The following is a 15,462-nucleotide window of genomic DNA, read 5'->3' as shown; positions in this document are numbered from 1 at the left end:
AGACATTTCAAAATGCGTTCTGTTTCAATAGACATTACTTATGACCAGGTCCTGTAAAAGCCACTTACAGAATCTCAGTATCTTTTCTGTTAGCACAATATTGCCATAAAAGGGAAATCCATATCCATTACTAGCCCCTGAGCTATCTTAAGGTATGGCACTGATATAACACCTTTCAGGGAGATGTTTAAAATAAAATCAAATGAAAAGTCTCATTTTTGTTAGACATCCCAGTGGAAATTGAAAGGTGGTGTGACTTCTTTTCATTCTTTCTTTCTTTTTTTTTTTTTTTTAAAGATGAGAAAAAAATCTGCTTTACTAGTCTATATGCTTTCTGTTGTACATAAATTTTACATGCAAAAATTCATCTTAACAATGTTAAGTGTCTTTAGCACTTTTGGTTGCTATTCCATTATAATTTGACTTATAGTTACTAGAGTGTGTTGAAATGCATGCTAAAATTTACTTTAAAAATATTTCTAAAATGAAAACAATATCTAAACATTCATTCTGCTGCTATCAATGAGATGTAGTCCATTTCTGCAGGCTCAAAGTTCAAGCAGTAATCTCCACTCTATCCATTCTTCAAAGCTACATCACAAATTATACTATTACAACTAGTGCTACTTAACCCCTTTGAAGACAGTCTCAGTAGACAAGCCAAACACTTTGCTGGCAAGGTGATTCCATTTCACATTATAACACTTGGACACTTATATCCATTAAGCTTTCAAAAACCTTTCCCATAAACCCATAGACAAGCACTACACAGTGACTTAAAAAATAAGTGCTGTTGTTTACTTCTGAAAATTGCAACTGGGTTAATTTTATTGTTTTTAAGAGTAATAAACTATTTTGTATAATAAATGTTTCTCTACAGCTCCCCTAATTAAAGGTTTAAAGTGAAATTCCTGACTGTGGGCTCAAACATAATAGTACTAGCCAAGTAAAACTGCCAAGTGTCAAAACCAAAACAAAACAGAAAAAACACACCCAAGTGTTGTGGGCTTAGACGGATTTCATTTAATTTCACCAAATTGTTGCATAGATCTCATACAGAGAATTAACTGGAGAATAAAACAATTATTCTTATATTAAAATCTTTTGTGTTTTACCAGCATCTGTGTTCATAGCACCCTTACCAAATGGTCAGTCAAAAGCTAATTTAAGTACAAAATACATACAATTACTTTTCATGTTTTTGTTCTGTTTCTACATTGGGTCACCACCTTGTCCAAAAAAGCACCACATTCTTCATGACAGCTGGTAATTGTGCATTAACTTAAATTTCCCACCTTCAGTATTGTTGTTCCAATCTTTCAGGAAGGAACAGGAGGCAATCTTGTGCCAGGCTTGCAGTCGTGCCCACATAGCAGGTTCAGCAGAGTGATCTGAATGCCACTCGCAAATATCAAGCTCAAAACTGGAAGTCTGCGGTGCTAAAAGACAAAGAAAAACAATCACTTAACTTCTTAAGGAGTCATTACTTATGAGACGGCTTCCCATTAGAAACATACGCTTCTTAAATGGCTTTGACAGCATTTCTGTCTCTGGTTACTTCGAAAGCGTGTATCACTACGTGCTGCCTAGTATTTCAGGCTGCCATCTTTAACGATACCATTTTAAAAAATCATTCACTTCTGGATGCTTCTTTCAGAGCAATGGAGTGCTATTTATGTTAACCAGTCATTGCAACGCTCATGAATCCACTTCCGCAGAGAGAGTTGCCAGGAAACATAAAAAATGACATGTCATAACAAGAAATATCTATTTAATTTTCTAGAGAATAGCTACAGAAAGATCACTTCTAACTGAGAGGTTAAACTCAGCATCATCTCCATAATACTTGCAACAGGATGCTTCTTTTTAGAGCCAAAAAGTTTCTGAATACATCACCACATATTTTCAAGAACTTTTTAAGGGTAAATCATGCCTGACTAATCTAGTGGCCTTCTACAATGGAGTGACAGCATCAGTGGACAAGGGAAGAGCTATAGATGCCATCTACCTGGAATTCTAGAAGGCTTTTGATATAGTCCCCCACAACATTCTTACCTCTAAATTGGAGAGAGATGGGTTTGGTGGATGGACTGTGAGATGGATAGGGAATTGGCTGGATGGCCATGTCCAAAGAGTTACAGTCAATGGTTCAATGTCCATTTGGAAACCAGTAACGAGTGGTATCCCTCAAGGGTCCGTATGGGGATGAATACAGTTAAATATCTTCATTATGACGTAGATAGTGGGACTGAATGTACCCTCAGCAAGTTTGCAGATGACGCCAAGCTGAGTGGTACAGTTGGTACGCTAGAGGGAAGGGATGCCATCCAGAGGGACCTTGACAGGCTTGAGGAGCAGGCCCATGTAAACCTGATGAAGTTCAACAAGTTCACGTTCAAGATCCTGGGTCAGGGCAATCAGCATTATTAGTACATACTGGGGGATTAATTGATCAGGAACAGCCCTGCAGAGAAGGACGTGGGGATATTGGTGGGTGAAAAATTGGACATGAGCCGGCAATGTGCACTTGCAGCCCAGAAAGCCAATCGCATCCTGGGCTGCATAAAAAGAAGTGTGGCCAGCAAGTCAATGGAGGTGATTCTTCCCCTCTACTCTGCTCTCGTGAGACCCACCTGGAGTACTTCATCCAGTTCTGGGGTCCCTGGCATAAGAAAGACATGGACCTATTAGAGTGGGTCCAGAAGAGGGCCACAAAAATGACCAGAGGGCTGGAATACCTCTCCTATGAAGAAAGGCTGAGAGAGTTGGAGTTGTTCAGCCTAGAGAAGAGAAGGCTCTGGGGAGACCTTTTGGCCTTTCAATACTTAAAGGAGGCTTATAAGAAGGATGGAGAGAGACTTTTTACCAAGGTCTGTAGTGAGAGGAAAAGGGGCAATGGTTTTAAGCTGAAAGAGAGTAGATTTAGATTGCATATAAGGAAGAAATTTTTTTACGATGATGGTGGTGAGGCACTGGAACAAGTTGCCCAGAGAAGTTGTGGATGCCCCATCATCGGAAGTATTAACATAAACAGAGTTCTTCACATACATAATTCATCAGGAGTCAAGAGGGAGTTCTGCAGGGCAATGAGACACTGGGGTAAGAATATGAAGCCTTTGAATAGAAGCTCTACTAAAGGTATAATTAAAGGAGATTTTGTATTACGTATGTTTTAGAGCATAACTTTAATATTTTCTATTTGACAGCTAAAATATTTTTTTCTGCAGTACATATGCAATTGTATAATAAAAAGCTGTGGTGTTTTTGAGTGATAACTGAAACAATTTGGCAGCTGTTGGGAAAACTACAAACTGTAGAGTATCTTAAATTGCTATACTGAAGATAGGTTTTAGTCGGTGTTTTTTTAAATGCATTAAGTTTACTGTCTAGCAGAACTGGACAAGAGACTGAATGGGGGCAGTTTCGGAGACGGGGAAGGAGATAAGAGAAGAAAAAACTTAAAACTTAATGAAACTACATTTGTATTTAGCCATCACAGTTTGTATCAAGAAACTCCTGAAAGCACAAATACTTAAGCTATTTTACTCATGACCCTAAAAGCACAGTCATGCTAATGAGTACAAATGCACACGTCATTTCTTATATGCGTTTACACTGGGATTAAAAATCATGAAGGGTACATCAAAAATGCAAATTTTAACTACAAATTTCATGCAGTTAAAGTGGTCTTCATTTAAAGTCATCTTATCCAGACATTCCATAAGTATTAGAGAAAAAATTATTTCAAATTCAAACAACCATTAATCTGACCTTTTTTTTTAATTACTGGAAAATGTTCAGTATTAGAATTCCTCTTTCAGGGAGAAAACTGAGATCCTTTGACCCTGTTTTTGGCTGCTGTGAGCAATTTAGATGTCACCTAATGAAGCTGACTTTTCCTAATAGGGAAGCACAGGATAAGAACTGGCTCTTACTAGAATATACCTGAAGTACTTAACAATGCGGCAGCTCAATCTGTATGCCACACTGTGTACTTCAACAGCTGCCATGTAAGGTAAGTTTAACACCTAGATTTATAAGTTCTGGTGAGTACACCCTGTTTCTGTTTCAATTTTTGATTTTTTCATCTCTTTGAGACAGTGTTTCATCTCTATAACTGATTTTTTTTTCATTTTTCTTTGCTTTAGAAGCACTTTGTTTATGAAAAAAGCCAATATATTTGTACAGAGAGATTTATATCCTCCTGTGGGAACTGGTTAAGCAATTACATAGGTTGCTAGAATCTAGCAATGCATTTTTTTCCATTTTAAACATGCTCTTTCATCTGCAGAAAGCCTCCAAAACACAGAAAGAAGTTGGGAGAATCACACATTTGTCCTCTTTCCATTTTCAGTTTCAAATTCATTTTTTCAAAGAAAGCACATTGTAAACTTACCTGAGTTCATAGACAAGCATGCCCAAAGTTTTAAATTAACATCCTTGCTCATTTAAGAAGTACTGCTAGAAAACCTCTACAAAACAGAAAAGCAAGATGGGCCCTGGAATGAAAATATTTGTATACCATTTGCTTCTATATTTCTGCATTGTAAGAAAGCTGAAACATGGAGATACTTACATGACCAAGTTTAGTCTCCTGGAACTTCATTTCCCCAATATAGATCCCCTTTGAAATAAATATGTATGCCTGCCTGAATCATTACACTAGGATTTATATCTTGCTCTTACTGTGATCTGCCTACAATTGCTCAGCACTCTAATAATGTTAATAACCATGTGCATCTATTTTCAATAGTATTTCCTACTGGGAAATCTAGAGAGCTTTATTTTAGACCACAGTAGACAAAATCAATCATGTAACCTGGTTTGGTCTGTGTCAAACACTGCATTCTATACCCCACGTTAAATTTAAAGACCAAACCCTCAGTGCCTATGCTACCACTCAGAGGAAGGAAAACAAAGGAGGTGTTTTGAATCAGGACTGTGCTCACCTGGGGATATGATACAGGTGCCACAGTGCAATGCTCTTGTGTAATACAGAGCAACAAGCAATATAATTTATGCTAGAGTGGGTAATATTCCTCTCCCATGAAAATACGTTGGGTTAAAAAGAGAAATAGGAAATGTTTTGCTAAAAAATCTCGACATGCAGGGATGGTCTGGCTGCAGAGCTGACTAGCCTAACATTACAGCTCTTGGATGTAGCAGAGCAGAAAAAAATAGCCTCACTACACAGCTGAGGATCAGGACCTTCACACATTTAAAAATACGCACAAGTGCCTAGGGAATCTCCCTAAAGTCAGCTCCAAACCTTTTCCTGAGCTGGCTGAACACATCAATTCTTTGGCCAAAAACAGTAGATCTTTTCTGCACACTGAAGCCTTAGTGCTCTCCTGGCTGCAGGAAGCTACATTTATACTGTACCAGATTTCTTAAGGTATTTATTGTCATTCTTTGTAACTGTGTTTAGATGTCAGAAGATGGTTTAGAGGAATGAAATTGAGCCAGATGAAAAAACTTATGGAGTTAAGAAAGCCTTTGAATACCAAAAGGCTTTCCTTTGTGTTTTCTCTTCTAATCCAAGGGAAAGACAAAGTAAAATGATGTCTCCTGAAAAACAGGTATTCTTACCACATGCCAGAGAACATCCTTCACTGAAAGTAATATCATCGATGGCAACAGTTTCGTCTTGTCTCTGGGTCTCCATCATCCCCCCAAAAATAACCTGCAGAGATTAACAGCAAATCAAGAAGAAATGACATTTACCAGTGTCACAGACAAGAGAAAAAACTTCCAAGATATGCCAGTCTAGTCCATAGAGTTTCTATTAGAAATATGAGAACTCAAATCATGCACTTAACAATTTTGGAGGGTTACCATCCTGGCTTTTGCACATATCTGTGGTTTGTCAGCACAGATATACAGTCTAATCATCTAACTCAAGAGTGAAGTAGCATTTAACAGGGAGGATTTGAAAACCACAATAAAATACAGTAAAATCTAAGCAAGGATCACGACAGTTAAGAAATACAAAGGATTTTGTATTTTATCAAGCCATTATTCCACCAGAGACTGGAAATGAACCTTTTCTAGTTGTTTTCAGAATTTACCAGAGAACTGGAGCAAAGTCAGAGCAACAAGCCTTTTAATTAATCAGAAACCTTTCAAGTTTTTAACCAAAACAAACCTTGAGGAGCACTTGGTCAACAGTTATTCTGCTCTAATGTTACAACAGTGATTTTTTTTTTTCCCTAACAGTCTTGTATTCACAAGAAGTTACAAATATTTTACATTTCCATAGTAAGGGCAGATTTCAATCTACATTTGTAAATGTAGAGACTGCCACAGTGTTTCTGCAGTGGTGTAGAAGGGGACTGATTAACCACAGTCCTTGGGAAAACCCAACAAAAACCACACCATTCAAAACAACCCAACAAATCAATCATATGAATAACATTCCTTACATTATTCCCTAGCCATATCTTGAGACGTTACAGCTCCAGGCTTTTCCAGAGTCCTGGAGACACAATCTACCTAGAGGTACATTCTAGCTCTTAATAATGAATGTACAGTGTTGGCTAGATAATAAGTTTTCAAAAATTATCTTTAGTGTTCAGGGGCAATTTTGTGTATAGTTTAAGAGATCGTTGCGGAAAACCTGCATTTATCCTATAAATTATCATTAAGAGTACAGTATTCCACTGTACAGGATGACACAACTCAGCAAAGGATATGACCACTATCTTATCAGTTGGGTTTTTTTTTGGGGGGGGGGGTGGAGTTTTGGGGGTTTTGTTTGTTCATTTGTTTTTCTTAAGCTGTAGTTGAACTGCACAAGAAGTGTGGCAGCCTATAAAGTCAAATTATCCTGGCATTATACAACCAGAGAGAAGTGTAATGTTATCTGCCATATCACCAGTGAGAAATCCATGTCTACTTTATTTATATATATACACATATACTTTTTTTTTTTTTTAACACAGCAAAGAGAAGGATGGCTAGTAACCACTTTCCCTGGCAATTATTCCATGAAGACCATTGTTAGCAGACACATGGACAACAGCATTTTCTAATATAGTATTGTTATGAAACAACTTCTTCGATCAGTTGTAGCACAATGGAAAGAATGCAGTTCATTGAAAACCAGAAGTTTTGAAGGAACAGGGTTAATCCTGATATAAGGGGTTTTTTAAAATTCTTTTGATATAATGATGTTTATATCATTTCATGTTGATATCTACTTGGAAAGAATAACTATGTCACACTAAATATTAATGGCATCATATCACATTCAATAATAGGTTTATATGACTGAAATGCAGTACCTTGGAAATTTGTTCATTTTATTTGTTTCAGAAAACAGTATTTTGAATTGTTGAATGTTGCTGCAACAACATGTATAGTTAATGTGTACTTTGGTGACATCACCAGTAGAAGGACAAATAGTATATTCATATTATCCGTTTCTATGATTACACAGTTTCAGTGTAATCCAGTGCACTGTTTTGTAATTAGAAACACAAGAAATATTATTTAATATCAAGGATTTGATAAATATTTGACCTTTTCACAGTGATTTTTCATTGTGAAGTCAAAATCTAGTTATTAATAACTTCATTTATAATATGTATTTATATACAGCTTGCAGTTAGGGCTTCATAGTCAGATTTTATTTTTAAGTGAGACAAAGTGATTTAGACAATGCTAAAGAGGTGTTATCTCACTTTGCTGGTGCAAAATCAGAGGTGGCTTCAAGTTCATATTCCATTGGAGCACACAAAGTATTCAACAACTTGTGTCTCCTCATCATGAACAGTTTGTTTACTTGGTCAATATAATAAGAAGCATGGATTTGAGAGGCTTGTTTTAAATGTATATGTTATCAATGTCTCTACAAAGAGCTCCTTGCTGACTGACGTTGTAGACATTCAACACATCCTGGTATTCTGAACACCCTGGAAAGTTTCTCCAATGATAAAAGAAAACAGCTAAAAGTGTTCGACTACAAGAGGGGAGTCAGATGCCCTGAAGTCTAGGACAGGTTTACTACTGACTGAACTAGGAGCAGAGTCAGTGCTGCAACTCTGAACCCATCTCTCTAGAAAAGTGTCAGTTCTATTTTTATCTTCATCATGTCTTAACTTTCCCACTTCCAGATGACAGAAAATCATGCTAGATGCCTCCAGCTGCTCTCGGGTCTAAAAAAAGATTAGCCAGGTTTTATCCAGCAGAGATACCCATTTACCCTCCTCTGATAATAACCAAACTGACTCCCATCCACATTTATCTGAGCAAGAAGTTGTTCAGTTTTCCCTCTCAAGCAAAGTCTAGAGCTCCTTCAGTCCAAAAATCTGTAATGAAAATGTCTACTTAATGACACTATTTGCTCATAACTGTAATTAACAAATGCTGCCTAAATATGCAATATCTATGGCCGTCAGAACAAATTAACATTGCAGCTCCATTAGTGGCAAGGAAAGCTGTAGTGGGAATGCAGGTGGGATCTAACACAGGCTGGGCTTCCCTGGCAAGTGCAGCCATGGGGACAGATTCCCAGTGCAGCAACAAAGCCCAAGGTAAAACACAGGAATGAAGCACAAAGACAGAAGTGAACCCCAAGCCCAGAACCATTTCCTTTAATGAAGTCTGGGAGACAGAAATTTGTTCTCACTAGAACAGGGGGAAAGTAGTTTAGGAGAGCAAACCATGATACAGTTCTCCAAAACCCAGCCAAATGAGACATATGGAGCTTGTGGTCTGTTGAGTAATTAAAGCAGTGGTAATCTTTGTATTTCAGAATTCCCTACAGGTGGAGATGTTTGAAAGCCAAAACCAAACTGACTCTCCCATAAAGATAATCAAGACTTTTTTTTTTTTTAGTAGGAAGAGACAAAAGTATTAAATAGTCAACATCAAAATGAGCAAAGAAAATAAGAAGCGGAGGTTGATTTTAATTAAAATCTCACTTCAAACGTGCTTGCAAAATTGACAAAAATACACAAGCACCCTGTTTCAAAGAGATTTCTACACCCCCAAAAAAGTATTTTTTTCCCATCCATTTTTTTCCATAGAAACTTTAATCATCAAAATTTTATCTTGAAAAATGCCACAGGTAGCCCTGTAGGCTAAAGATCTTATCATATCAAAAGAACAAGTACAAAAGGGCAAGTGAATTGTATTCACTTGTATGACCAGCATCTTGCAAGTTGTCACTGGAGGAAAAACGTGCAACCAAAGAAGAAAGTTTGCTCAGCTTCTGGCTCTAGGTTTGGTGAGGTGCCCAGCTACATTTCTTTAGACCATTGTAAAGATTACTGCAGTAAGTTTGACACGTGCCTCTCTAAAGCTGGACTGTGCCCATCAGTTCACTTTATAGAGGCCAAAGCATAACAAGGTTGCAAGCAATAATCTAATTAGGATTTGATCTAGCAATTTAGAGGAAGATGATGCCATATTATATTAACCATTCCCAGATTCACTCAATTTTCTAAACAATATGAAGGATAAAAAGGTAAATCTAGAAGTAAACCCTGCCGGTACAGTCTCACATTGTATTGCTCTACATACACTCATATCAGGTAGAGGTAAGTTATTGACAAGTGACAACATTGATACCCGTGTTGAGTTAGGTACAGGTATTTCGTAACATACATTCTCCGTCAGGGTTGAACAGGCGAGTATTACTTCAAAAATCCAGATCTTGTTGGATGCTTTACCACAATGTTACCTCTGGAAGTCTAGTAATTATGTTACTCAAATGGTTTATTGAAATGAGGTTGTGCTCTCATGCCTTCAGGTTTGTATGCTAACCAACTCTTCACAGTAACTACTGTAGGAGGAAATGCCTCTGATTTTCTTCTCTGATCCCCACTTTCCCTCCAGTATTACACATAACAGTGAGTATACATCATCCACGATATTATAGCCCTAAGTAACATTTACTGTGCTAATGTTTTGTGTAAATGTAGATGTAAAAACATTTAAATAGTCTATGAGACTTGCATTGTTTTTCAGCAGCTTTGAGCAAAATAAAACCACATGCATGTGTTCTGTGACAAAGGCTCAAAGCTACAATGAATAGTTAAGTACAGGATTTGTCATGTGAAGCATATCTATAGAACAGTATCTAAGTAAAGAATCATATTTCCTATATAAATTACACCTTGAGTTTATCTGTACAGTTAGATTGAGGCTAAGGGAATACTGTATTGAAAGTTAAGATCCTGAGTATATTACTTCTATGGGCAGGAAGATAATTTATGATGCAAAGGGACTGTCGTGGTTTAACCTGGCAGGCAGCCAAATACCACGCAGCTGCTCGCTTACTCCCCCCGCCCCCCCAGTGGTATGGGGAGAGAATCGGAAGGATAAGAGTGAGAAAAACTCGTGGGTTGAGATAAAGACAGTTTAATAGAACAGAAAAGGGAAAATAATAATAATAATAATAATAGAACGTACAAAATGAGTGATGCACAATGCAATTGCTCACCACCCGCGCTGACCGATAACCAAGTAGCGATCGGTACTTCCTGGATCACGCCTAACCATTCATATACTGAGCATGACGTCACATGGTATGGAATACCCCATTAGCCAGCGGGCTGGCTGTCCTGATTATGTTCCCTCCCATCTTGTGTACCTAGCTCAGTCAGTAGGCACGGGAGCTGTCCTTGGACTAGGAGGGCACTTAGCAACAACTGAAAACATCAGTGTGTTATCAACATTCTCCTCATACTAAATCCAAAACACAGCACTAGGAAGAAATTTAACCCTATCCCAGCCGAAACCAGGACAGAGACTGATTGTTTTTTTAAGACACATGCAGAGTTTAACTAAGGTTTGGCATTAGTTTTAATACCACCTAGAGATATGAACAAGCGGTATTTGTTAATGCCAACTATTAACTTCCAAATGGCTTTTTTTTCTTTTACCTCATGATAATGCTTTCCATTTACAAAATATTTACTTTTGACTTACTAAAAATACCACAATTTATAAACCATTAAAAAAGCGCAATTTACAGTCATCTCAATTTACCAACCTCATACTTTTCAGTGCTATTGATTGTGATGGTACTTGTTTTCCACTGATTTTGCAATTCTTCTGAAACTTGCCAGATGTTTGTGACAGTATCTTCAGAGTGCTTTTGAAGCCCCACCATCAATGTTCCACTCATTTGACCGATCCAATAATAAAATGTAATCTAGGACAAAAAAAGTCAGATTATTCCAGGGAAGTACTATGACAAACAATGAAATACAAGGACAATGCATTGAAATACCTGGCAAACATGTTCTTCCTCAGTTGGAAGGAAAACATTGGTCCTTAAAGTTGCAGAAGAGGATCGCATTTCAGAGGACAATGAGAGGAAATAAGCTATTAAAAGGAATTAAAAAAAAAAATCTTAGAAGCTTGGAGAAAAGTTATGTAAAAATGTAACAGTAAAACAAGAAGAGACATACATATAGGTATGAATTAATAATGAAAAAGCCAGCTGGAAGTTTTTCCCCGGAAAAGATCCATATCACATTTGTAGCCATTGTGTGCCAAGCTTTTGTTCATATAAAATATTGACATAGTATTGCTCCACGTTCCTGCTGAAATTTCAGGTAGGGTTCCAAAATGTTTCATGTGCTAAGGGGTTGAATACTCAAAGAATAAGTGCAAAATGCAAAATTTTGGGACAAAGTAAGACTAACTCAGCAAGTTGATCAAAGAGCTTAAACTCCAATTATTGAATAGATCACATATTTCATGCCTAAACAACAAACTGTTGTGACCAACAATACAGATTTATTACAACAGTTCAAATCTTTAGGGAGGTGGTAGAAGATGGGAGAGGAGGCTATGTTGTTCCTCTGTTCCACAGGATATGGGTGTATTTTTTGGCTGCTCGGAAAATTACCTCACTGCAGAGAGGAGATTGTGGTATCCCTGTACACGCTCCCAATATAAAGGGTTGTTTTCAGAATCTCCACACTACCATTGAAGATACCATTATCTTTCCATTTACAAAGCAAGTCCATATCAAAGCTTTGCTTTACTTGAAAATGTTACAGCTCAACAAGTCAGTGAAATATGGTTGTTGTTATGCCTTTTGACTGATTGTGTCTCTTCCTGACAATATTGTTTCAGATCTTCTAAAAGATGGAAGGTAACCACCCTATTTTAGGATGTCAAATACTGCTTGACAAAATTTGGCTCTTCCTGAACATGAAGATTTCAGAGATGTTAGATGTTAAAGGACACAAGGCGGGGGGGGGGGAAAGCTCAACTGATTTTTTTTTTTTTTTTAATTCCTTTCCCTTCTCTCCTCCTTCCCAAACTCCAAGAAATGTCAGGTAAACTGTTGCCCTCTGACATTAACATGTAAATGAAAGGAGAAAAAAGCAAAGTGGGACTGAAGGAATAAAAAAAGAAGTCTTAAAAATAAAGATTACTACAGAACAAAATATCAGAGGCTATGTAGGAACATCTAAATACTTCATTTATAAAACTACCCACCCTGACCTCTCATCCTTGCGTGCAGCTGGTAAGTCACTGACAAAGAAAGGTAAGACTAGCTCAGCGCTGGAGCCAGCTGAGCAATCCCCCCCCCGCCCCGAGAAGCACTTTGCAGCCTGCTACCAGAGCAGTGGCCATGCTCCCCCTTGGTTTTAGGCCTTTCATGACAGCTCAGGCAGCACTTTCAGAGCCTGCCAGCTGCAAGGATATTCTTCCTATCCACAACAGATAGCTTCGTGCCTCAGCAGAGCCCTATCCCTGACTCCAATCTGTTTCATTAGTTTTTAACTTCCATAAAATTTTGAACTTTTTTCTTTTAGTTCCCTGAAGATAAATGTATCTAAGACTCATAAACAAGGTCAAATTTCACCTGCCATGGAAATTTTAAGTCTTACACAGATGGGGCAGAAATAGTAATTTTAAGAAATTCTTTGAACAGTGATTTTACACTAAACCTCTGCATAGATAACAGGTTTCAATTAGTAAAAACAGGTTGTGTTTTGTTTTATGTTTCCTTTAAAGTGGTTGTCACTAGTCTGTTCAACTACATTTTCAGTGAAAATAAGAACCATGAGAAGAGACAGAGCTAAAAAAAGTGTTGGGTTCTAGTAAATGATTACACAAATCTTCAAAGGAATTACATCTACCAAGTGATCTTTGCTCTTCTGCTGATGTGTGTGCAACTACTTATTCTGATGGCAGGAACTCTTCCGTTTAATACTCTGCCATAAAGCATACTCTGCTCAGTTGTCATCATATAATATAATTTCTGGTCTTTAAGCAGGAGCCAACATAAAACTGATCACACAGTCTGTGAATCACCAGCAGTGGGAAAACTTGAATAGCTGCCGCAAGGAGATAAATATTTCCTAGGCAATTAGAACCGCATTCAGAAAATGAAAGTACAGTTTAGCCATTCTCCAGGTAGAAAACTGAAATAACCAAATAAAATACATTTAACTCTCCTTAGCCATTCAGTTCACAGATCTGAGTACACAGCCTTTCAGAAAGCTGAATAGGCACAAGTATTCAAGCGTCCTGTTATCTGATCAAAATAACTTAGATTAATATGGCTACTGCACAATTCAGACCGAGCAGATACCGTGACTGAGCACCCAAAACAAGTCAATGGGAATATACAGGTGGCTGAACAGTTTGCTTCCTCTGTAACAAACACTTGAAGTTGATGCTTCTCAATCTTTTGCTGGCTTTGGGTGTCTGCATAAGTTAAATTTTCCCCTTCCACTAGTTCTTTGCAAGATAAGGATAACCTTTTTTATTGGTTATAAGCAAGAATATCTTCCAGGTCTTTGCTACATGCAGTGTATACCACCAATCAAGCACAAATCCTAGAAACTTCAACTAGAGCAAAACTGTTGCCTGGTTAATTAATTTTGATTCTAGCCAAGGTTTTGCTGTACTTTTTTCCATAGTATTTGTCTTTTATCTGCTTCTTGATGAGAAGAGCTATTACTATTTTAAAGATAAAGTGTTTCACAACTTACATACTTGAAATAAAACGTGTATTTATGAAAAAGTTTTGGTAGTTACTCAAATTTTTGTACTAACGTCAGTTTAAATCAACATTTATTTAAGAGCAGCCTTATTTTCAGAAGGATAGTACACACAGCAGGATGTGCTTGTATGCTACACGCAAGCAAAAAATGAAGTTGTTAGAAGCACATCGCATGGATAAAGTTTCCTAACTATAGAGCATCATGAAAATTGTCAGCTGTGGAATAAGAACCTGCAGGAAAATGTAGAGTGGAGTTTTTTTGTTGATTTTGTTTCTATGAAAAATTTTTCAAGTTCTGTGCCAATATAATTTTGCTGATTTCTAAGCAAGTTTTCCATACATTCACCTTTAAACTACCAATTCACCTTAATCATTATATGGAACTTCTACCTGTTTGGTAGCTTATGTAATGTGTAGGAGGTGCTGCTTGTTTCAGAACGGTACAGATTTCCACAATCCCAGATAATCACAGTTTGGGAATGAGGTGAAAAACACCTAAGCTAATCAGTCTCATAACGACTCTTTTGTCCTAAATTATGTTCTTGTACACTCTCCAACACTGCATGCCTACCTTCAGGTGCTTGCTCCGAGGGCTGCTGCAGCACTGCTTGTGCACAGGAGAGGTGAGAGGGAGAGGGTGGAGAGAAAGGGAAAGAGAGTAACAGAAAATATGGAGAAAAGAATTAAATAGTTTGGAATGATTACTTCAACCAGCTCACATCTTTACTGTGAGATTAGAGGTCCCCATCAAATTCTTTCCTTCCTTCCTTGCTTTTCTTACAAACAAGCTTTCTAACAGCTTTGGAAAGCAAGAGAAGTCTTACTGCAGCTAAAAAAGTTGGTTCAAGTTAGCTAAAAAGGTATGAAGAAAATCATGTATTACAGAAGGAAGAAGCCAGGTTTTGGAAAGCAGGGTTAACTTGGCAATTGGACAAGTATAAGGAACATATTTTGTCTGAGGACAGGGACAATGAATTACTTAGTTGAGGGACAGTCTTTGATGCAAAGTGGAATTGTAATAAGATTTACAGAGGAACTGGCTCAAACAGACTATCAAAGCTCTTCCAGTCCCCAGATCTAAAGTCATCTTCTCTCAAAATATTTGGAGCAGTAATATGAGCCACAGATAACAGATACACACACTCTGGGCATTCACCGGTCCAAGAAGAGATGAAAATACATCTCAAAATGGGGGACCCAATACTAATTTCTAAACTTTGCAACCATCAGGACTGAAATTGTCACCTGATATCTCCAAAACAGGTAAAGGTCACTCAGGTAGATAAACACAACTCTTAATGACTCATTGCTTGCTCCTCCATGATAACAAGAATTGTTTTCTGGAATATTGTCTATTTTTCTGGAATTCTGGGTTATTGTAATTACAATCAACTAAAAATCTGGACACAAGTACTCAGAAAACATGCTGCAGAATAAAATTAAACTATCAAGAAATTAGTAAAATTAAGCAAATAAAATAGACA

General features: G+C 37.4%; 1 protein-coding gene across 1 annotated transcript in view; it reads right to left on the bottom strand.

Annotated features, from left to right (window-relative positions):
- The window catches only part of MALRD1 (MAM and LDL receptor class A domain containing 1), a 294,175-nt gene that overhangs the window by 274,270 nt on the left and 4,443 nt on the right, over nucleotides 1–15,462 (bottom strand). The window contains exons 3-6 of the mRNA XM_075143913.1: nucleotides 11,240–11,334; nucleotides 11,000–11,161; nucleotides 5,590–5,683; nucleotides 1,296–1,439 (exon numbers count right to left, since the gene is read on the bottom strand). Coding sequence (XP_075000014.1) covers nucleotides 1,296–1,439; nucleotides 5,590–5,683; nucleotides 11,000–11,161; nucleotides 11,240–11,334 — 495 coding nt within the window. The remainder of the gene's footprint in view (nucleotides 1–1,295; nucleotides 1,440–5,589; nucleotides 5,684–10,999; nucleotides 11,162–11,239; nucleotides 11,335–15,462) is intronic.

The sequence above is a fragment of the Calonectris borealis genome, chromosome 2, assembly GCF_964195595.1.
Source record: "Calonectris borealis chromosome 2, bCalBor7.hap1.2, whole genome shotgun sequence".
NCBI lineage: Eukaryota > Metazoa > Chordata > Aves > Procellariiformes > Procellariidae > Calonectris > Calonectris borealis.
The sequence above is the reverse complement of the archived record's forward strand: the minus strand, read 5'-3'. Positions and strand labels throughout refer to the sequence as shown.